The 22,657-nt window shown below is 40.1% G+C and overlaps 1 protein-coding gene across 2 annotated transcripts; it reads right to left on the bottom strand.

Annotated features, from left to right (window-relative positions):
* Window positions 1–11,785: 11,785 nt before the first annotated feature.
* Window positions 11,786–22,657, bottom strand: LOC102216820 (dehydrogenase/reductase SDR family member 13-like). Of its 2 annotated transcripts, XM_023351817.1 has the most exons (6): window positions 22,503–22,657; window positions 20,615–20,733; window positions 13,953–14,076; window positions 13,515–13,841; window positions 13,157–13,386; window positions 11,786–13,029 (listed from the first exon to the last, which is right to left on the bottom strand). In XM_023351817.1, exons 1-6 carry the CDS (start codon window positions 22,621–22,623, stop codon window positions 13,015–13,017), a joined length of 936 nt encoding a protein of 311 aa, XP_023207585.1. In that variant the 5' UTR covers window positions 22,624–22,657; the 3' UTR covers window positions 11,786–13,014. The 2 variants fall into 2 exon arrangements, with proteins under 2 accessions (XP_023207585.1, XP_023207584.1); XM_023351816.1 differs by having other exon boundaries at window positions 11,786–13,386.

Here is a 22,657-nt window from a genome sequence, read left to right as displayed (position 1 = left end):
TTAGTGGAAATCATTATGGTTTTCTGGTGCAGTGCTGTGCCATGAATGCTTTTTGACATTCTGTCTGAATCTTCAACAATGTATTGGACATGTATTACAGTTATCGAATAATTCATATGCCACAACAGTAGAACATTGTGGGAAAAAATGCAACCACTGTAAAACGTGTACATTTAAGAATGAGTGGCCCCTGGATGCCTGTGAGCATCGACCATTGGAGGAGCTAAAGGATTTTCATGTTCACTCCCTCGTCTTACAACCATGAGACCCACCAGCATGCTGTGCTGTCTGTGTTCCAGCTCCCACCACACAGAAGCTATTGGAGACTCAAATCAGCAGGGGTCAGGGTAAGAAATACATTTTTGTATCAAACTATCACTGCTACTCGTTACCTTACCAGTGAAAACTGGAAATGAAATTAATTGTAATTAAAGAAAGATAAGGCAGAATTTTATTTTTGATCACAAATATTTTTAAACATACATGTTTTCTTTCTCCTCAGGATTTATGCATTTGAATATGAATCAAAATATCTGGCACATCTAATTATTTATGCTCTTTCAACAGGTCAGACATGGCTCCACACGCAGAGGCACATGAAGGCATCATCTGTCATCATAACTCAAAATGTTCACATATTTACTTCTGCAGAACTACTTTGGAAAAGTTTATTTCTTTTACACATATACAAAAGAAAACATTTTTAAGATGTTAATCCATGGTTTAAAGAGAGTCCTGGACATTGTATGATTAATATAGGCCAGGGGTTTTCATCAAGTTAAAAGTTTATTATTCTAACATACTTCAGGAATGTGTGTGGGAAAGTTGTCCTTTTGTTCTCAAACATGAGCAACTGGGAAAAAATATTTTTTAAACCCTGTATTGAGAAGCATTTACAACAAATGTAAGAGAACACACTGTGTGTACCTTGAGATTTTCCTTAGAATAAAAGAAAAAAATATGATAGTTATTGTACTTTTTATTATTTTCCCCATTTGCTATTAACAAAATTGTGAGGGGAAAAAATAGAAATGGTATTTTGTGTACGTAGTCCACATCTGTGTGTGTCTGTGGGGGTATGTGTACATCCTAAACCTGAATGTTATTGGTCAGTTTACTTTAGTTTATTTGGCGGCTTGATGCTCTGTGAGCTAAATGTGACTATGCCATGAAGCTAGCTAAAAATGAATAACTGGACTTTTAAGACTAATGCAGTTCTGAGAGTGGTCGCTCTGACCCCAACCGAGCTTTTTATCCTGCATGTGCTTCTATGATTCTCCATTGACAGACCGTGACATCTTCTGCCCTCTTCCTCAACGTCACGCTATTCTAGGGAGTTAAACAGTTATATCTAATCAAAACGTTTGCCAGAAGCAAACATCCTCCTCCTCACACTTTCCTGTCTTTATTATTTAATAAAACAAATGTAAAACAATATGTACTTGGGATGACTTCCAGTTTGGGACGCCAACAAGATGGGACCTTAAGTTAACTGCTCCCGATCAACACTCGATGAAAACAGCACAAATGAATTGAATGTAAGTGTAAAACATAACAGGAATGTAATGAAAGGTGGGAGAAGAGCAAGAAGACAGAATAATGTCAAAGAATTTACGGAAACATCTGGACGGACTTTGAATCGCGGCGCTGAATGTCTGAGACCGAGAGCAGCAAGCAAGACCATGAGGAGGAGGAAATGGCACCTCTAAGGTACAGACCTCCAGGATATTCTGGAGGAAATCAAATTGTTTAAGAAATCATTTTAGATGGACTTTGCTTCATTCAGACGTAATATAAAGAGGAAAATGAAAGAAGAATAGTCTGTTGTTATAACAAAAAAACCTCTAAATAGTAATAAGTTACATTTCACTAACAATGCATGGATTGTTATGCTACTTTTTTTTTATGTCTTCCTATTAGGAAAGGGTTCCACCTTCCCATTGCCAACCATTCCCAGTAGTCATTGATTTTTTTTTTTTCATCACATTTTTGTTATTCTGCAAGGTGAGACATTTCAGCTCCAGGCATGCAATCAAGTCTGGGACCCCTCCTTAATCTAATTAATAACCATTGAACATGCTAACAACAATCAACACTAATTAAAATTTGTGCTTGTTGACAAGGGGTACAAGCATCATCAAAAGGAAGGAGAGGAGGGGGTTGTGTGTGAGAGATTGGAGGGCATTAATCAGAGCCTCTGTTCATCAGAAGTTAACAAAGTGCTCCAAGCCACACTTTAAATTCAGATGCTCCCATGACTGTGACATAGGCTACTGGCAGGAGGAGCATGATGGGTCTCAACTCCACAGAGCTCAGATGCTCTATGGCACAGTAGACTGTTCTGCATTGAAGCATTCAGCTTCTATGCACCAACAATCTGGAAAAAAAAAAACTTCCAAAACATGCAAAACAGCTGAAACACTGAGTTCCTTTAAATCAAGACTGTTTACAGCTGCTTTTGTACCATAACAAATGAAACAATAACCAATATATTTGATGTATATGATTTTGGTGATGACACTCATCAAATGTAAAGTTTGTTTGATTGTTGACTGTATGATGTTTTCTCTATAAATTTGTACTTTTGTGTTTTTATTATGTAAGGCACTTTGCTGCTGAAATGTGCTGTACAAATATGATTGATTGATTGATTGATTGATTGATTGATTGATTGATTGATTGATTGATTGATTGATTGATTGATTGATTGATTGATTGATTGATTGATTGATTGATTGATTGATTGATTGATTGATTGATTGATCAGAGTTAACATGATTCCATTTATAGCATCACAAATTTTACCAAAAAAACAGAAACACACATATTGGTCCTTACAATATGGAGGACCAAAACTGACATAATTAAAGACAAAAGCAGAAATATATAACTTAATCGCTGGAGCTGCTTGTGATTAGTCTCATGATTGCTCTCTTCCAGACAGAGCTGCTCTCTGATAACATGTCCGCCGGTCCACTTCGGTGGCTGAAATGTTGTTTGCAGAGATTTAAATCAAATCCACAAACTGTGCTACCTTAAACCTCTCCTGAAGTGGGTACAAAAAAACAGAGGACAGCCGGCCAGAGCTGGTGCTAAAGGAGATGAATCTCGCTAGGGGATGTTGAATATTCTACCCAAACCTGTCAAGTCTCTGGTTTTGGCTTGGAAAATACAGTTTTTCACCCCCATTTCCCGCCGTGCTACCGTATTATTATTTTCCCGTAAATATCCCATATTATGCCCCCACCACACCCCACGCTCTGACCTTTTGTTACCTGGACAACAACATCTCTCGTATTCTCAAATGCAAAACTTGACAGGTATGATTCTACCAGATGTGTCACACACATCATCACGTCTATCATCATTGATGGATTAGACCTGGTTCTGTTACATGTCGATCACCTGGGGGAACCAATCAGATGTCAAGAGGGTCCAGTGCCCCCCCACCTCTCTCCATCTCCCCCCAGCCTCCCTTTCTTGTATCCACCTCACCCATCTGCCTCTGTTTGTCACAGTCTTTCGGCCCCTCACCCACCTCCACCCTTTCCCATGCAGGGTATCACTTCATTCCTCCTGTCTTCCTCTTTTATTTCATAACTCATCCATCTTTCCCTATTTCCTCTACTCTTTCTTGTTTTCCATTCACTGTCCTCTACGTTCCATCTGGTGGGTCATAATAAGAATCAGGTCCCAGAGGTCTTATTCCCACATCTCTTTCTCCCAAGTCTACGTCAACAAGTGTCCCACATCATCATCACCTCATGTGGTTCTTCTCCAGATGTCTCCCTTCAATGAACCTTTAAACTCACCTCATTCTAGCGTAGTTCTGTCTGGTGAAATCCACTTTAAGTGGGTTCTGATGGTCTTAACTTCCTATTTTAAATTCATGGTATATATTTCCATTTTAGTTGGAGTTTTGCTCTTTGTAACAACATCTTTTTCTGGTATTTTAATAAACCCATACAAATCTATAAGATTCAATTAATATATACAACAAGCACCTCATATATGTTCCCATTGCAGCTGTGTAGGACTGAAGACCCACAAACCTGACTTTTTTTTGTTCAGATAATTAGCTATTTGTATCATTTCTACCTGATTAATGGTCTTTCTGGTGCTAATCTCTCTGGCATGATGCTGTTTTACACTCTCTGCTCAGCAAGCAGCATTTTCTCATTAGACTAAAGTGAACAGCAAAAGTGCTCATTTATGTAATTGATATGATTGAACATATTTTATATGAGGTGTTTCATCTGCTGGGGGTTAGCTCTCTCTTAACAATTGTTTCATATTGTTCCCTCACACAGTGGGTAACACGCAGGACAATTAAAACACCTTCAAAACAAAATGAGAAGCTAGAGGGGAATTTCAACAATTACGATCTGCAACCTGTCAGTTGTACAGCAGCATCAGAACACTGGAAATCACTTTTTCTACGGCAGAAAAGAACTTGACCTGAATATGGTAGCTAAACTTGGTGGTTTTTACTTCTTAAATCTTTCTGAAATAAATCCAATCAATTCATCACAGTCAAACCAGATGCTTGATAGACAAAACAAAATAAGACATACACACAAAAACCCAAATATAGCCCCCAGTTATGATTGTCAGGAAACCTCACACCGGACCTAAAGCGAAGCAGATTCCAATCCTCTCCAGGCTTCCTCCAGATTCTGGGACCTTGATTTTCAGCTCTGTAATTCTTTCTCAGGAAAAAAACACTTGAGCTCTGTCACTGTTATGATGCTATAATCAGCTTGTGTATGGTTGTTTACTCTGAGTATTTGTTTTGGAAGGCTAAGCTTCGAGGCTATTATGGACAACACCAGCCACCCACTGCACACTGTCATCAGCAGCCAGGAAAGCAGATTCAGTGGGAGATTGCTTCTTCGACCAACAGACTAAGGAACTCCTTTGTCCCTCGTGCAATGAAACTCTTCAACTCCTCACTGGAGGTTGGAAGGAGGGCTAACGAGAGCACAATAAAAACAGCGGGACTATAGAATTGGGCTAAATGTTAACGTTTAAAATTTTTTTTTTTTTTAAGTATTTGATGTATTGGTGCTGCGTGGAAGATTGAACTGATTCAGTTATTCATTCCAAAGGGATGAATAAAGTTTCTATCTATCTATCTATCTATCTATCTATCTATCTATCTATCTATCTATCTATCTATCTATCTATCTATCTATCTATGCAGTGTCTGAGCAGTAGAGTCTAAATGTCTGTTTGAATATTCCTCTGTCTAAAGTGTCCTGTATTGAATCAGAGCAAAAGATTATTTATGATTTTGTTAAGATGTGCTTATTTTGTTCCAATAGATCGACATGCACATTGTGTCTCCAGCATCTAAATCAATCTGCATGTGGGTCCAATAGCTGCCTAACTGATGCCTTAATCCAGTCTGTAAGTACTGCAGCACTTTGGAGCGCGCCCAAAGCAAACACAGCACAACGGTGACCAAAGAGCTGCCTCTCAAACAGAACAGAGAGAATCTGACAGAACATCTATGAACTATAGATCAAGTCAGCCCTGTATTCACTTCTGCGCTGCTGACCTTTGACATGAAACAACAGCTTCCTCAGCATTGACCCTGTGGGTCATGTTTCTGTGGCACACACACTATTCAACATTTAAAGATTTTTCAGTGTTTTATTATCTAATTTCAGTGTTTTTCTAAGTACTAAGAGGAGAACAGACTTAATTTATTATGATTCCAGTTTTTTTGTTTTGTTTAGTTTTTTTAACACTACTTGTTGCCTTTATTTGGTAACAACATTGGGTTGCAAAAAATATTTTTTGGAAGTTGTCTATGTTTATTCAACTGATTTAGGATTATTTTGCACCACTGAATCCAAAGTTGACATCAATTTTTTGCAATCAAGTCAGTGTTTTAGTGTAATTGTCACAATCTGTGTTTTTCTGTGTATTTATTTCGAGTTTTCTGAGTCTCCGTGTTGTCCTGTTCTCCCTTTGATTGTTCCCAGGTGTGTCTCGTTCCCTGATTAACCCTTGTGTATTTCATGTCACCTGTGTCTCTGTCGGGTCCTTGTCTATCTACCAGTCAGTCGTATGCGTCTAGCTGTTTGTTTCTTGTCCTTTTGTTTGCCAGTTGCTACCGGCGTTGAGCCCTGGCTTCTGCTCAGCCGTGCCGCCTGGTTTTAGGACTGTTTTTGTGTTTTGGAGTTCTGGATTTTCACCATTAAATCACCGTAATAATCTCACCCTGGGTCTGCTGCGTCTGCCTCACCATTCACACCACCACAGCTTATGACAGTAATCTGATTTAAAGAAATCTGATCTTCTGACTAAATCGATGACATTTTTGTGACATTATCAGTAAATTTCTGTTATTTCTCATCCAAAAAAGCTTTTAGGAGGAAAAACATGTTTTTTATTAGTGTATTAAATGTTACAAACTTGGATTTCTGTAAATTAAATAATAGACACTTTTAAGTGTAAGTACATCTGAATTGTATATTGCGTCTTCATTGTGTAAAATTCTCCGTCTCTTTCCTGTCCTGATGGAATCTCTCCTCCTGCTCATCACTCATTGATCTCAGATTCTCAGGAAACCGATCCAGATGTGAGAACAAGTCCTGCATTTTGATGCTCATGTTGCTTTATAGTTCAGAAAGTTGACCTGATTGAGCAAAACCAATGTGATTTTTGGATTCAGCTCATCAACATGACCCTAAAACAGTTGGAAAAACCCCGGACAACTTTTTTGGCTGTTGACCAGTGTAATCTGCCAGGAAGGGGGCAGAGAGAAGCCAGTCGATGTTTCTAACCCTCCACTGGGTTTTTTTGCCGTCTACAGCCTGTGGTGCTGGGTTCTAACCACTGACCATACAGTGTCCCATCATTACATTATTTCTGACAGTAGTCTGCTGAGATTTGATGTACAAGAGAAAAATAGTTTCCTATAGGAGTACAAATAGTTTCTGAAACTCCACAGTTTTTATCAATTTCCCTGTCAATATGAGGAATATGTATACAGCTATCTGGAGCTGATTACTCAATAGTCATATCGGAGAAGATAGAGAGAAGTGTCTGAGATATTTGAAGTCATTTTCCAATAACTAAATATCTAACATGTTAACCTCAAAAAGGTTTATGTTAACCAATGTCACACCGAGGACACCGGCGTCCTCAAGACAGCTTAAAGGTGTTAAAACAAAAATAAGAAATGGGAAATTATAGCACACTTCTTGTGTACTATTGTTAATGATTAAACAATGTTTTTCTTTACAGATTGTTAACATGGATTCCATCCATCCTCTCCCACTTACACTCCCTTTACACACCTGAATAGGTCCTCCTGTGTTGCTGCCTAAATCTGTTTATCAATGTGCCAGGGTTTTTTAACAGGGCAGTTCTGAGTTCATTTTAAATGCAAAGGGAACCAGAAAACATGGCAAAGGTGAAGGAAATCTTCATAGTGAATATTCTCAGACAGAACAAGTAAAAGAAGAGCTGTAGTGGATGGAGGTGCTCAGTGCGACATCATGTCAGCTGGATGAAGAGATTCCTTCCTTTCTGTTTTCAGGTGTTTTGTGACTCGGATCAGATGGCCAAACCTTCTCACAATTCTTCTTTTGATGCAGAGAAGCAGAAGCTCTGTCTCCCTTCCCTATGTCCTAGTGGACACAGGTCCTTAGCTGACCTCGTAATAGGGTTAGGCTGTACTTAGCATTGGCCACATAGGTCATTGCCCAGGATGCCAAATTGTGAAAAGGCGCTGCTGCAACAATTGAAAACACACAAATAGCAACAATGTGCAGATCTGACTGGCGTTGTTTTGTCCTTGTGAGTGAAACAGAAAAATATAAAGAACCAACCAGGATGAAGAACCAGCGCTGCTGTTCTTCATCCTGATGGACTTCCCACCGTTGTTCCTGAAGTTACCCAAAACCTAAAGAACCTTAGCAGGCAGGTTTTTCTGTTGTTACAAGCTGTTTCACTCTTTGTGTTTTACTGTTGATTTTATAGATTTTTACTCCATATAAAGTACATTATTGTTTATAGTTTGTATCATCTTGTTGCCCAAGCAACCAAAAGTTTTATTTTAAACATTATTTCACATGTATTTAGTCAGGTGTGAACAAGAAGCGAGTCTCTGCTTAGTTTTTCAGTCAGTTAACTTCCTTTGACCTTCCTCCTTTTTCACAGAAATAAGTCTGTTAGAGGGGAACACATGGGAACACCGTGTCCCTGATTTAAATGTTAAAGTTTTTCACCTTTTCACCCATCTGAAATGTGTTTCACAAAATAATTTGACTGTTTGTCATGTTCCAATTGGAAACAATAAATGATAAAACAAAATTAAATGAAAAAAAGAGCTTTTCCTCAGAAAATATTTGCGGATTAAGTTATTGAACCATGTCTTTATTGCTGGAGAAGAATAGAATAGATCGAAATGTTTAGCAGGAATACAAGTTACTTTTATTTAATTTCACTTTTGGATCAATAAAGTATTTCTGAATTTGAATTGAACCTAATTGAATCTCCTGTTAGGTTCTTTGTGCGTATTGGTCGTAGTACATGTTGCTGCTGTGCTTTTCTTTTATGATAAGGGTTTGATTTGATTTTCCTTGACTGGCTACAGTACCTGCTCTGGAACTACTCTTTTAATTTGCAGACTAGGCTTAAAACGTCCCCAACGGACAAAGCTTATGGTCAGACCGGTATCCAGGTCATCCAGAACTGGTTCTGTAGTTTTGCTGCTAGAGGATGTGGATCCTACATTCACTGCAGTTACTACTGATATTGAATTCCAGTTGTTTTCACTGGAAGATACTGTTTTCACAGTATCTTCATCTTCACTTTGTCTGTAGAGTTAGAACTGCTGCCTTGAACCGGATTCTGATTTACCAGTTCTCCTTGTATGCTTGGATTCCCTCCACCCTCTTCCCACATACAGGTCTTTGGTCATTCTAAATGACCCTGACATGTGAGTGTGTGCATGTCCTGTGTTAATGTGTTGATCCTGTCGATATGTCCAAGGTGTACCACACTTTCCACCCAATGCCGTATGAAGATGGCACCGGCCCCCTGTGACCTGTAAGAATAGATGTGTAGGAAATGGATGGAAGAGTGAAAGGCTTGGAAAAAAAAAAAACCTAATTATAGCACTGAGCCAACCAACAGGCACTCATGGAAAAAAAAAACACAGAATAACTCTTCTGAGCTGCTGCTGTCCATACAAAATAAAACACACACATACACAACCCACAAAATCTGTTTCAGTATGCAAAAATACCAATGTTTGTGTTCCTCACTACCAGTTGTTAATTTAACATTTGATCTGTGATGAGATTTTTTTCTGCACTTTGTAACACCTACAATAGACACTGCTAGAGAAAATTGACATGAAACATAAAATGCAGGTCTCATCATGTGAACTGGCAGGCTGCAGGAGAAGCATCGGCAAGGAGGACAGAGGGGACAGAAAGATGGTGGAAGGTGGACAGAGATACGGATCGACTGCAGCACTGTGTTCCCTGCCAACACTACTGAGCAGAGAAATGTCCTACTGGGTAATTACATGAGCATCTTTAACACACACCGGCACACACTCACAACACTGACCTGGCTTTTGTGCCTCCCTGTGTTAATAAGTGTTCATAATGAACACAATCCATAGGTCCGCTGGGTTCAGGTCCTCTACAACCTTGCTGTGAGCTACAGCAGCCAGACAGCAGCATGAAGAGACACCATGCTGCAGTGGTGTTACGCTACTGCCCTCACATGGACATCATTGGCATTAATACGATCCCACAAATCCTCTTTCAATGAACTGCTGAGTAAACAAGAATATAAACATGGTGAGCACCAGAAATGTCCAAAGACATTCAGTAATTCAATTTAACAGCAAAGGTCAGAAGTTGAGCAACATTTCACAATAAATGTCGCCTTAAGGTACTTTCAAACATTTCCATTCAGTCACAAACATTCTAATTGATCCTAGTTATCAAATAGAACATTAAACTGAGTAGATCATTTAAATCCATCTGTGGAAACCCAGCAAATTGAATCAAGTAATTGATAAAAAATAAAATACATTTTATGCACTATGTACAGTACAGTACAGACCAAAAGTTTGGACACATCTTTCAATTTCAATGGGTTTTCTTTATTTTCATGACTATTTATAAGGCAAGAAATCCCACTTATTAACCTGACAGGGCAGGTTGACCTATGAAGTGAAAACCATTTCAGGTGACGACCTCTTGAAGCTCATCAAGAAAATGCAGAGTGTGTGCAAAGCAGTAATCACAGCAAAAGGTTGCTACTTTGAAGAAACTAGAATATAAGGGCTATTTTCAGTTGTTTTACACTTTTTTGTTTAGTGCATATTTCCACATGTGTTATTCATAGTTTTGATGCCTTCAGTGTGAATCTACAATGTCAATAGTCATGAAAATAAAGGAAACTCATTGAATTAAAAGGTGTGTCCAAACTTTTGGTCTGTACTGTATATTTGTGATAGAACGTTCAGGTAAAGTGGAGTTCAGTTGACATGTGAAGGTCATTGACTCTGATGGGCCTGCAGTTGAATTTGTCTCAGCAAGGCGGCCTACAAACCTGACTCAGTTCTACCAATCACACGCTCCAGACGATTTGCACATGACTCACCCTGAAGATGCAACAAACAACAAGATGGAGCTGGGAGCTGCTAAACAAAAGCTACAAGAAAGAAAAGTTACACTGCTTACTTCGACTGAAAGCAGTAAATTTGCTATTAAAGTAATATGTTGGCTTTACTTCAGGCTTGGGCCTAAAGTTAATTTTACCTAAATACACTGAAACCTGATTCATTTCAGTGTCATTTAATACAAACAGCATGTTGAGGGGGGTATGCATCTGCCAGGGGAATTGGTGGGGTTCTTTTGCAGGGAGAAGCAGAGAAGAAACCAGTTGCCTACATTAGTAGGAAGTTGTTTCTGCGAGAGACCAGATATTCGGCAGTGGAACTGGAGTGTCTGGCTATCAAATGGACAATTGACTCTCTCAGATATTATCTTTTGGGGCGAGAGTTCACTCTTGAGACTGACCATCGGGCACTGAAATGGTTGGAAGCCATGAAAGACACAAACAGTCGCATAACACGATGGTTCCTGTCTCTTCAACCTTATCGATTTAAGATGGGCTACATTCCAGGAAAAGAGAACACAGTTGCAGACATTTTGTCTCGCTGTGAACCACAGCGAGTCTCCTGAAGGGGAGAGAAGTGTGAGGGATTTACCCCCCTCAACAGGTGTTGTTGTTTTTTTGTGCTTCCTGTATTGTTGCTTTATTTAATATTTTGTTTTGATCATCCTCTCTTTCCTTTGAGGTCATGTGTTGCCATGGAGGCGCGCCCATGAGCAGTGATGCCTAGGACCTGGTGTTTCCAATTTACCTTACTGGGAAGGTCCATTGTTTGAGAAGGAGAGATGTTTGTTTTATTTTTTGTTTGGTCCCAGCTTATTTTTGTTCGTGTTAAATTGTTAGTTGTAATTCTGTGAATATTTGTTTAGGAATATTGTTTAGCACAAATGTTTGTTCTTTTGTTTACCTGGAAATGTAATTGTTGTCTCCGCCCCTTAATTAGTCCTGGCCATGCTTTAAAAGCCAGGTGGTTTGAATCAGAGGGGTGGCTCCCTCTTGTTTGGAATGTTTGTCAGTTTGAAAATGGTCATGTAATGTGCAAAGAACTGATAAAGAAAAGTTTAGAGCTCTATAATGGCTGGACTTGTCTGATTTTGGATCACAAACCAACACAGCATCAAACCCAATGTTTGTGACTTTAATCCTTTATTGTTTAAACTTAAACAATGAAACTGAAACACATACTGTACATCCTCATACAATTAGGTAACACAAACACAAAATTTACAAATGTAATAAAACTAAAAAGTTGTGAAAATCGCAGTGGGATGTAAACAGTAAATTTCCTTGGTTTTCGTCCCTTCGGTCTACGAGGCACAGAAAATATCTGCAAATATTAAGGGGCGAATTCATTCTGACTGAAAAAGAAAACATGGTTGGATCAGCAGATTAGCTCCAGACAGGTCAAGTTTGATGATTTTTACAGTGGACAAGGTGTGTAGACAATCACACCTACAGATTGTCCAAAGTGGTCACCCTGGAGCTCTGTCCAGAACCCGTCCCAGCCTTAAAGGTTAACGGTGCAGCCGGACAGCCATCCTGCAGTCGAGCCATTCCAGCTTTGTGAATGCGCCTTTATGAATAGAAAGCATCTCCTTTCTGTAAAGGTGCGATTTATATGAGCAGAATTGACTAATAAATGTAGCAGCATGTTGGCCTGGTCCAACACACGACTCCTCTATTAGGAATAAGCTTCCTCATTCCCCACTCAGCACAGAGCCTTCTCTGAAACGCTCTGTCTTTAAATGCCAGCTGAACTCTCTGCTGTTCAAACAAATATTTCCACTTGGATTAATCAACACATTCCATCATTTTATGCTCTAAATGTTTTGTTTGGTTTTCTATGTTTTGTTACATTGGTTTTATTTTTAGTGAGGTGACCTTGTGTGCCATGGAAAGAGACTTTAAAAAAATATGTAGTAATTATTATGAGATGCTATTAGAAGCAGGAATTGTTACCATGGTTATTTGGGCGTGGTGTCAGCCTTCCGGGTTCTTATACTAATTTACACATGTATTTATGACAGGCGGTCCAATCAGGATCAGCAGCTGCGCTTTATTTCACACAAATTGGGATTTGTGCGCAGCTGCATGATTAAGAACCACACCTTTTAAAAATGTGTTCCTACACCAACTTTTAGCAGGAAAGTTGTGCATTCTTTTCTACAGAAGGGCCCTGATGCTGTCAGGGGGATTCCTATCATCACATCCAGAAATGGTAAGAAGATGAGGCTGAAGAACCACATCTCCCACAATGCATTCAAAAAATGCTGTTTATCCACAGCAGTCATCATAGGATCTCTTAGTTGCTCACTGATAAACTCTGCAGACTTCATACATGACATCAGGCGACAACGTTCAAGGGATCCTCGGCTTTATTAAAGCAAGCGAAAGAAGTGCATGAAAATTTAGACACAGGTTGGACTTTATAAGAAGAGTTGTGAACGGCTGTAGGGCAGGCTCTGATGCTTCAGGCCATGCCTGTTAACCTCTCACTTACTTCCCAAAGCTTCTTTGCCAGGCCATCATCTCGCCCGTTAGCTCCAACTTGTTGCAGCGCACAGTTGGAGAAGTATCTGCCACTGAGCGGCTCGATGCCCTCCTGGAGGGCGCAGTACAGGGTGGTCTGACATCCTCCGCTGGGATCCAGGAGGAACAGCTTGGCTAAGGGCATCATGAGGAGCTGCAGCCACTGGCTCAGATTACAGCACAGTTCTGTGTAGATTACTCCTGCAGTGGTCAGAGGTAATCCAAAAAAGCTTCACTGTAAACGGCCTTACTGAACATTTAAAGAATTAAATGACATCATAAAACTCCAGCAAACCTTTACAGAAGCAGCAAGAGATGCAGTCACTGACCTGGGTGCAGGGTGTAACAGGTAACATCAGTGCCTTCCAGCCGGTTGGCCAACTCCCTGGTGAAGAGCACATTACAGAGTTTGCTGTTACAGTAGGCCTGAAGGCTGGACCAGGCAGACTGGGGGGGCACCGCGTCTGTCTGTGGAGCCAGCAGCTGGAAGTCGATGCTCCCAAAGCGGTGGAGGAGAGCAGACACAGTGATGACTCGGCTGGGGCCGCAGCGCCTGAGCCGCTCCAGCAGGAGGGAGGTCAGCAGGAAGTGACCCAGGTGGTTGACCCCAAAGGCCAGGTCGAAGCCCTCCTCAGTGCAGCCAGGACTTATAACACCTGAAACACAGAACCAATAACGAGTTATTTTTAGCTTCTTTTATTTCTGTTTTCATGCAACACACAGTATAAAAGTACTAACTGGGAAGCGACTGGTTGGTCAAACATCACCTGCATTGTTGATGAGGATGTCCAGTCTAGGTTCAGTCTTAAGAAAGGTTTCAGCAAAACTGCGAACTGACTTTAAGCTTGCTAGATCAAGCTGCATGAACACCACCTGGGGGTTGCCGCTCTCCTGAAGCACAAAGCATTGTTAAGTATGGCTGCAGCAGGAGGAAAATAAAACAGCATTCTCAGTTTATATTTCTACTAGTTAGGGCCTGCCATACCTATGCATCGCTATGGCAGGCACACCTAATGTTCTACACCTCAAAATAACTGCTGCTTCCTACTACAGTTAATGCGACTCGTACCGCTGCATGCCCCCTCACTATATATGCGGCTCGATCCTGTGAGGAGGGAACTATTAGTTTTGTTGGCATTTCAAGTAACTGTGGCGACATAATTAACAAAAAACGAGCCAAATTCAACTTAAAACAAAACACTGTCACAAAACAGTGTCAGTTAAACTCAAAATAGACAGAATTTAGTCTGCCCCTCTGAGCTGCTCTTTAGAACCACAGTAATGGCAGAATGTCAGAACTACAGACATGGTGGAACATTCAGTTCTACTCCTTTTGTGTTTTATTTACCGTTGTCATAGCAACTGAACTAACGGGAGGAAAAAGAGCGACGGCGGATCTAGTTAGCTGAGGTATAAAGCTACTGTACAGGAGCTGTTGCGTTCTGTTTTTATGTGCAGATTGCTTAATATACCGTCAGTTATCAGCTATGAAAGAAACGGTTCTGGAAGTTGATGGAAAATAATATTATGATCGTTTTTACATTATGAGTTGAATCTGTTTAGCTATTTTGTGTCTGTGAACATGTTGGTGTACAGATAAAAAAAAATACAAATAGATTGTATATTCTTTATGCAGTAGCAGATGGGGTAACCAATGGGGGTTATTCTTAGACTTAAGTGTGTAATAAGCTGTACCTTTGTATTAAAGGATCTAAAACTGTTTATCACAGGAATAAGTATATTGTATAGAATGACAAAGAAAATAACATGGACACAATGATTATTTTGAAGAAAGATCAGATTTGGTGCTGTTTGGAAATGTTTAATAAATGTTAAACCAGAACAGATTCCAGGAGGATTAGTGAAGCACAGATTTGTTTCATCATTCCTACCTGTTCCTTACTTTTTATAGGAAAATCAACATCTGTTACACTGACATCAGTCCTGGTGTGTGTAACAAATGCTACAATCACAATCTTTAATATGTTTTCTGGAGATGTTGGCATCAGGGCCGCTGGCCCAAGCCTCCATGGGGACAAAGCAGAATTTTATTTTGGGGCCGTCTATATCTGCTATTAATTATTACTGCAAATCAACAGACGACTAGATAATTCGAACAACTGCTATAAACTCACTGCATCTCTGAACAGTGCTGTTTATGTTATATCTTATATGCATATCATCTAGTGGAGACAAAAGCAACAAAAGACTAGTATGCTCTGGACTTAAGATGGACACATGTACACATATTCATGACATGCTTTCATTAAAGTAAAAAATGTAATTCCAGTACCGAAAAATTAACTTTATACCAGGTGAGTCTCTCTGACCTGAGAATGTGAACCTGTACTGGGCTGATTCTGTGCCTTCAAATCATTTTAACAATGCTCCTGTAGAAGATTCATAACTTATAACTTATAAGTCAGAAACAGGAACAGGTCTGAAAAACAGTCAGTGTGTTCATTTGATTCATTTGATGCATCAAAGAGTGATGTCATCACTGCTGATGTCATTGTTACCAGTAGAACTGAACATTCTAATGGTGCATTCACATCAAACATGTTTTGAGCATCAGGAGAGTCTGGTTTATATTCAAAGTCTATGTGGAGTGTTGGATGTGTTAGATGTGTCAAACACTCCAAACGGTTCAAATCGCGCCGCGCTAGACGCTGGAAGCGAGTCGCAATAGCCCTCGACGCGCCTCCACATAGACTTTGAATATAAACCAGACTCTCCTGACGCTCAAAACACATTTGGTGTGAACGCACCATTATATGTCCAGTGTCACTTTAGGTCAGTGCTTCTCAATTTCAGTCTTTAAACCTCCTGCTCTGCATGTTTTAGATGTGTCTCTATTTCAGAACAGCTGATCCAAATGATTGCATGACCTCTTCTGCAGTCATCAAGTACTGCAGAAGCCTGTTAATCAACCTCTGATTCAATACAGGTGTGTGGCAGAAGGGGAACAACTAAAACATGCAGAGCAGGGGGCCTGAGGACCGGAATGGAGAAACACTGCATTAGTTCCATCATATTAGGACCAAAGTCCAGTCCTAATATGATGGACTCATTACTTTGGGTCAGGGGTAACATTTAGAGGTAAGATGCTAATTAAGTTTTAGTTAATGATAGGGTTAGGAATAGACTAGTATTGGGATTAGGGTTAGGCAAAATCACAGCTACTAAAATGAAGGAAATCAATGCAAAGTTCTAATGTGGGTCGAAATAGTTTTGACAAACCTGTACAGCATTTTGTTTTCTAAATCATTATAAACAATGATGGTATAATGTTAGGTTGTATTTCTGCCAGTTGTGTAGCTGCAGTACATTAGTGGTCTAATGTGTTGAATGTGCTGAGACACATTCAACACATTAGAAACCAATCAGAACCAAAAGTTTGTCTTTTGGTTCTGATTGGTTGTTTCTGGACAGTAGCAGAGCCAGAGGACTTTCCACAGATTCTCTGATTCATATTCTACTGTCAGACACTTTTAACAAATATTCATCCATCCATCATCTAACACACTTATCCTTGCACACACACATTCACACTTTAGGACAATTTAAAGAGATCAATTAATTTTTGATCAATTTTACCTGATCAGTTTTTATATAGGAAAGTTTTAATAATGTTTCTTATGCTGTTTTGAACTCTGAAACTGATCTTGTTTTTTCTCCATTGATTTTGGAGTCAGGAATTTTATTTGCGTTGAGGCCTGTGTTTGTTTTTGTTTCCTAATTTGTGGAAAGCCTCAATTTTCAGAGTAATGCCCAGTTTTAGCTAAACCTGGGTTTAGATAGTGACCTTGGTTAGTACCACCTGGGTGTGGGTCGGCGTAAAGGTCGAGCCGGGCACAGATTGGCCTTCATACCAACGCCAACATGAAGGCCCTCCATGCAACCAGTGGAGGTTGGTCGCATGGACGTCTGTCTTTCGTCGTACCTCCATGTTTGTGTGGAGGTTTGGCTTTGCCTGGACTCCTCTGGTTGCAACCTGGGAGTGGGTCGGTGCAAAGGCTGAACCAGGCTATGCATGGAGACCCCTCGTTGATTGAAGGTCTGTCTTTCCTCAGACCTCCCTGATTGATTGAAGGTCTGTCTTTCCTCAGACCTCCCTGATTGATTGGAGGTCTGTCTTTCCTCAGACCTCCCTGATTGATTGAAGGTCTGTCTTTCCTCAGACCTCCCTGATTGATTGGAGGTCTGTCTTTGCTTGGACTCCTCTGTTTGCAGGGAGCCTTCTGTCTGCAGGGGGGCCTCTGGTTGGGTGGAGACTCTAGGATGGTTATTTTCCAGTGCAAGTTTCAACTTCACCTTCAGGTCTGCAACCTGACCCTGCAGAGATTTCATTGTTTCTTCCTGGGCTTTGAATTTGGAAGCTTGCTCAGTGTGACTTTTAAGCTGCTCCTCATATTTAAGCCTCACTCTGTACTCTTCTACCATGACTTCTATCAGACCTTTGTTGCGGGAGGCGTATTTTTCAGCCTCCCTCTTGAAATACTCCAGCTGTTGAAGAATGCTCTTGTCGGCTGTAACTTTAGAAGAGCAAGAAACCTTTGCTACATCTTTCATCTCTGGCACGTTTCTTTCACGTTCACGTTGGACTCGCAGGTGATGTTCTTTTACTACCATTTTTTGCAGTTTCTCAATCTCCTCCTGCTGTGATTTGACTTCAGCCTGACAGGCAATCCTTCGGTCTCTTTCCTCATGGAGATCCAAAATCTTACTCTGCAATTCTTTTTTAAGATCGTCTACCTGCTTTGTCAGATCAATGACGTGTTGGCTAGTTTCTTCCACGACTTCCACTGAGGGGGTAATCTCGAAGCCAGCAGAGGGAGTTGTTTCCTGCTTGACTTCCAATGATGTTGGACTCTCGGAGTCGCCGGAAGGACCCGATTCCCCCTGGATCTCTGCTGATTCATCTTCCGGTTTAATGGGGCTGTCTATGTCTTCTTCAAAAGAAATGACAGCGTCGTAGTCGACTTGGATGTTGAGGTCCATAATGTCGACCCATGAAAGCTCAGCTGGAAAAGCTTCATGCTCACAAGCAATCTGTTGTTGCTTCATGTCGATGTTCTGGTAAATTCTTGCTTCTCTGAAAGGCGTGTAATATCTGGAATCGATATCCCGCTTGTTTCGATTAATTTCGAACGTGCTCTGAAGAGTGATCTGTCGTGATAGAACTGAGGAACAGGTCTGAGAAAACTCTGTCTGTGAGCTACATTCAAGAGAGAGATTCCTTTGTGGTATCATAGAGTGACGTCATAACTGCTGATGTCATTGATACCATTGGAACTGAACATTCTGACACACTGTGTAACCACTATTACATATGGGATTATTGTGGCCCTTTAAAATGAAGCTTACTGAAAATTTGAAAATAAAAGCCTCTATAATCCTCTCAAGTTAGTGCACTGTCTAAGGCAGTGCACTAATATTAGCCTTTACCATAAAATAAAAATCCCCCAGGTTAGTGCACTGCCTTGAGTAGAGTAAGAAACAGAGTGAATTTCTGACCCCAAAACAGTTTTTAACTCGCCCTCACACCCACAAATATGGCTCTATTGGTATTATAGTCGGTCATGATGACACCATCTCTATCTCATCACTGCTATTACTGTGAGTGAGGTACAGATATAAATCTACTACTATCAAAGACGTGAAATAGCTCTCTCGCACCCTCCAATGGTTTTTGAATAAGTCTCACGGTTCCTGAACAGGAAGGAGTTGTTCAGACTGCTTTTTCCAGAAAAACTGACTGTGTCTCACAAAGATAGAATTCTTTCTCCACCTTTCTGTCTCACACACACATGACATTTGGCTGAGGGAAGAGCTGCCCTTTAGAACTACAATGATGGCTGAAGGTTAGAACTACATTAATGGCGTAACACTGAGTTACTAGAGAGGAGGGCTAAGTTTGCAGTTAAGAACTACAATGATGGTGGAACTCTGAGTTACTACAGAAGGAGGCTGAGCAGAATGTAGAACTACAAACATGGCAGAATGTTTTGGGCATTTTATAACTGATTTAACCCAACCACTGTTACTCATAGGAATAGTGTAGCCATTTAAAATAAAGCTTACTGGAAATTTCAAAATAAAGCAAGGCAAGTGAATTAAAACATTAGTACATTAGTACAAACATTAGCACAAGCATTAGCATTTCACTGACCCCATTAGCATTAGCCTTTTCCCTAAAAAAAATGCTTTTAGCTATTTATTAGCCACGCTTAGTACATTGAATGGAGTAAGTCAATGTAAGACAACATGCTAGTGATGCCCCACATGCTACTGACAACATTTAGGCTAATGTTAGAAATATGGCTCATTTTAACTTGTACACTAATTTCAACATACTGAATGGCATAAGTCCATGTTACTCAACATGTTTGTGACTCTCCACATGCTATTGAGTAGATTGCAGCTTACTTTAGCATTGATGCTTATTTGTAGCATCAGAACGCTGGGTTCCAACTGACGGGCACACTTTTGGCAGGCCCTGTTTAAGTTTCTTCCGAAATTTTCTAGTTTTAGTTCTGCTATTTGTTTTCCGCTCTGTGCTGAGGCTCATCTTAAATCACTGATTGATTCATGACTTTTCTAAAATATGGAGAAATAAAATGAGTCAGGGTTGCACTCCTCGATCCACAACTTCTGCTTATCTTAGGTCAGATCACAAAGGTTGATGGCTGATTACCGATTGCCAATGTTTAAAAAGGCTGACTTGTCGATTCCAAATTTGGACAATACCACTTTGTTTAGTCTGAAATATCTCTAAATATAGCAAGAAAGTTGCTGATTGGAAACAGTGCGGTGACGATTAACTGCAAGCATTCAGACATGACCTGGTGGGCCGGTCTGTCAGTCAAACCTCTATTACTGTAGAGCAGAAGAGGATAGTGGGTGATCTTTAGATCTTTACTGAGGTCGATCAGCAAAGGTTGCTGATGAGATCAGCTTCACATGTAAGTATCGGCCGATCACCAATCTCAAAAAATTAAGAAAATCTTTCCAAGTGGAAGAGCAGTGGCCCATACCGCACCAGTCCTTGACCTCTTCAATTGTAAGTTCATAAGACCATGGTACTGTAATGTTGGGGTGGAGCTTCTGGCGTCAACAGTCCATAAATTGGGGTACAACAAGCCTTACTGCCTGCAACAAAGAGTTTGATGTTGCAGTAGTGTGACGCAATGTTAGGCGTCAGGTTCAACGCCGCCTGTCCAGTGAGATGCTAGATGGCGGTGGAAACGCTCTCCTGGATACTCAAATCATAAAATAGAGTACCGACCCCACCAACCCATGCTACACCACTTAGTGGAAATTAACTATTACATTCTGTGAAGTAAAAGCCCTGGCATGAAAGCAATCCAGTTTTGGACAGCGGATCTGAATGGTCGGGTCTCTGTGTGTCGAGCTGACTGGGTCTTACTGAGCGGATATCAAACGCTGCAGCCTCAGCCTTCTCCTTGTTGCGACAGGCCAGGATCACTCGAGCTCCTCTCTTTGCCAGTTCCAGGGCGGTACTTTTCCCAATGCCAGTGTTGCTTCCTAGACAGCAAAACCAATTCACAAACACATCAAACTCAACATCTGATACAGCAATGCTTCATCAGACTGCTAGCCAAAGGCAAGACCCAAGATCCTTTTAGAGAATCCTTTCCATCCATAGCATACTCACATTTACTGCACATTTTAAATTAAAAAGTTCTGAAATTGATCCATTAATATTACAACCTTGATCTAGTATGGGGAGTAGTAATACTCCTGCACCTACTATGAACTGTGATCTGGGTTGTGAAGAGAATCTTTTTGTGAGATTCTTTGACGAGAATCAATGATTAAGAAGTGTTCTATTATCAACAGGACCTTTCTAAAACAAATTCCATTAGCAGGGATATACCAGTTATTTTGGTTTGTTCAAGGTTCAAATATGTCAGAGTCGAGTCCAAACAGAGATCAGAACTACAATAGCTGCTAGTCATTCCACCTCTCCATCATTTCCTGCCTTTCAGGTCTGGTTATTTCATGCCCAACTTTTTCACATTTTATTAACCTGCTGCAGGGTGTTTGGTAAATCCAACCACTCACAGATTCTTCTTAAACTGCAGAGTGGATGTTTTCTACCCACACTGAATATATTGTGGTTTATTTCTCCTTGTCTAAATCTACACAGAAATATTTACAGACACAGGGCCGCTTACAGGTATGAAAGTGGAAGTAGAAGGGAGGAAATGGCTTCAATACTTCGAATGGAGAAACTGACCTCAAGTCACCAAAATGAAATAAATGAGGAGCAGGAAGATTTGCTAGAAATTTGGGACATAAGGATTCTACCAGAAGTAGTTACACTTTCATAGAAAAATAGACTTTATATTAAAATGACAGAGCTGTATGTCGTACCAGACCTTCAGCTGTAGGCGGTTTTTCAATGTGAATCAAGCAAAACAAAAAAATATCTACAGTGCATTTATGGTTGCTGTTTTTTTTACTGTAAACAGCCAATGAAACACTTTTTATTGTTATTTTGTAATATAGTTCATGCTCATGATCCCTCAGAGTCTCATTCATGAGATTTCCTGATCTTTTCCTTGATCCATTTTAAAGTAATCAAATGCTTAGTCTAATTGGACTAAGCTTCACCTATCTTGAAAACTAACATATTTAATTTTCTTTTTATTGATCACTAACAGAAAGTGAAAAGAAAGTGTTATGAATGTTGCTCTATCGGGACAATGTTATTCGTAGATCTTTAAACTGCCCCTATTGCATTGTATTTTACTTATAAGCAGCCTGGCAGTCTCACAGCTTAGGTTCAAATTTAAAACTGAATTGCTTTTATTGGATAATTAATGACCCTACAAGAGACGACCTATTTTCATCATCTGATTCTGCTTCTAAATATGTAACAAAAACTAAGTTCTTGCACATAATTACACTGAATTATATCACTACTTCGTGTTATCTATAACTCCATGTTACATTCTATTTCCCTTATTGGACCAGTTTTTTTCCTTATAAAATGACAGACTAATAAACCACATAAACTAGAAGTGACCTCCAGTAGGAATGAAATCACACAGCATGTCCTACAGTGGACTATGTATAAAATATGGAAATGACTTTAAATCGGTTGTCATAACTTAAGAATTTTCTTGCGCCGTTTTATCCGACTTTTCGGGTAGAAAAAGACCAAAACTGCAGAGGAATTTCTCCTGAAGCCGACGGAACCGGAGATGGACTTAAGTTTCTCGTTTTGTTCTTTTTCAGAAGTTTTTTTTTTTTGCATGTGGTTTAAATAAACAATGGCGTCCGTTTACCTGTTATCACAACAGTCCTCCCCTTCAGCCTAGCGGGACTCAAGAATCTGGTTCCTTTGAACAGACCGTAGAAAACCAGAACATAGACCCAAACAGATGCTGCTACCACGTACAAATACATGCTGGTGTCTTGAGTCTGTGTTGGCCTCTCTGTC

The sequence above is a fragment of the Xiphophorus maculatus genome, chromosome 18 (genome assembly GCF_002775205.1).
Source record: "Xiphophorus maculatus strain JP 163 A chromosome 18, X_maculatus-5.0-male, whole genome shotgun sequence".
Taxonomy (NCBI): domain Eukaryota; kingdom Metazoa; phylum Chordata; class Actinopteri; order Cyprinodontiformes; family Poeciliidae; genus Xiphophorus; species Xiphophorus maculatus.
Note: the sequence above shows the minus strand (reverse complement) of the source record. Positions and strands in the feature narration are given on the sequence as shown.

Coding starts and splice junctions, on each gene's coding strand:
- LOC102216820 (XM_023351816.1), bottom strand. CDS start 22,623: ATGTATTTGTACGTGGTAGCAGCATCTGTTTGGGTCTATGTTCTGGTT. Junction 20,734..22,502: donor GAGGACTGTTGTGATAACAG/GTAAACGGACGC, acceptor TTTGCTGTCTAG/GAAGCAACACTGGCATTGGG. Junction 13,387..13,514: donor CTGTTACACCCTGCACCCAG/GTCAGTGACTGC, acceptor TGACCACTGCAG/GAGTAATCTACACAGAACTG.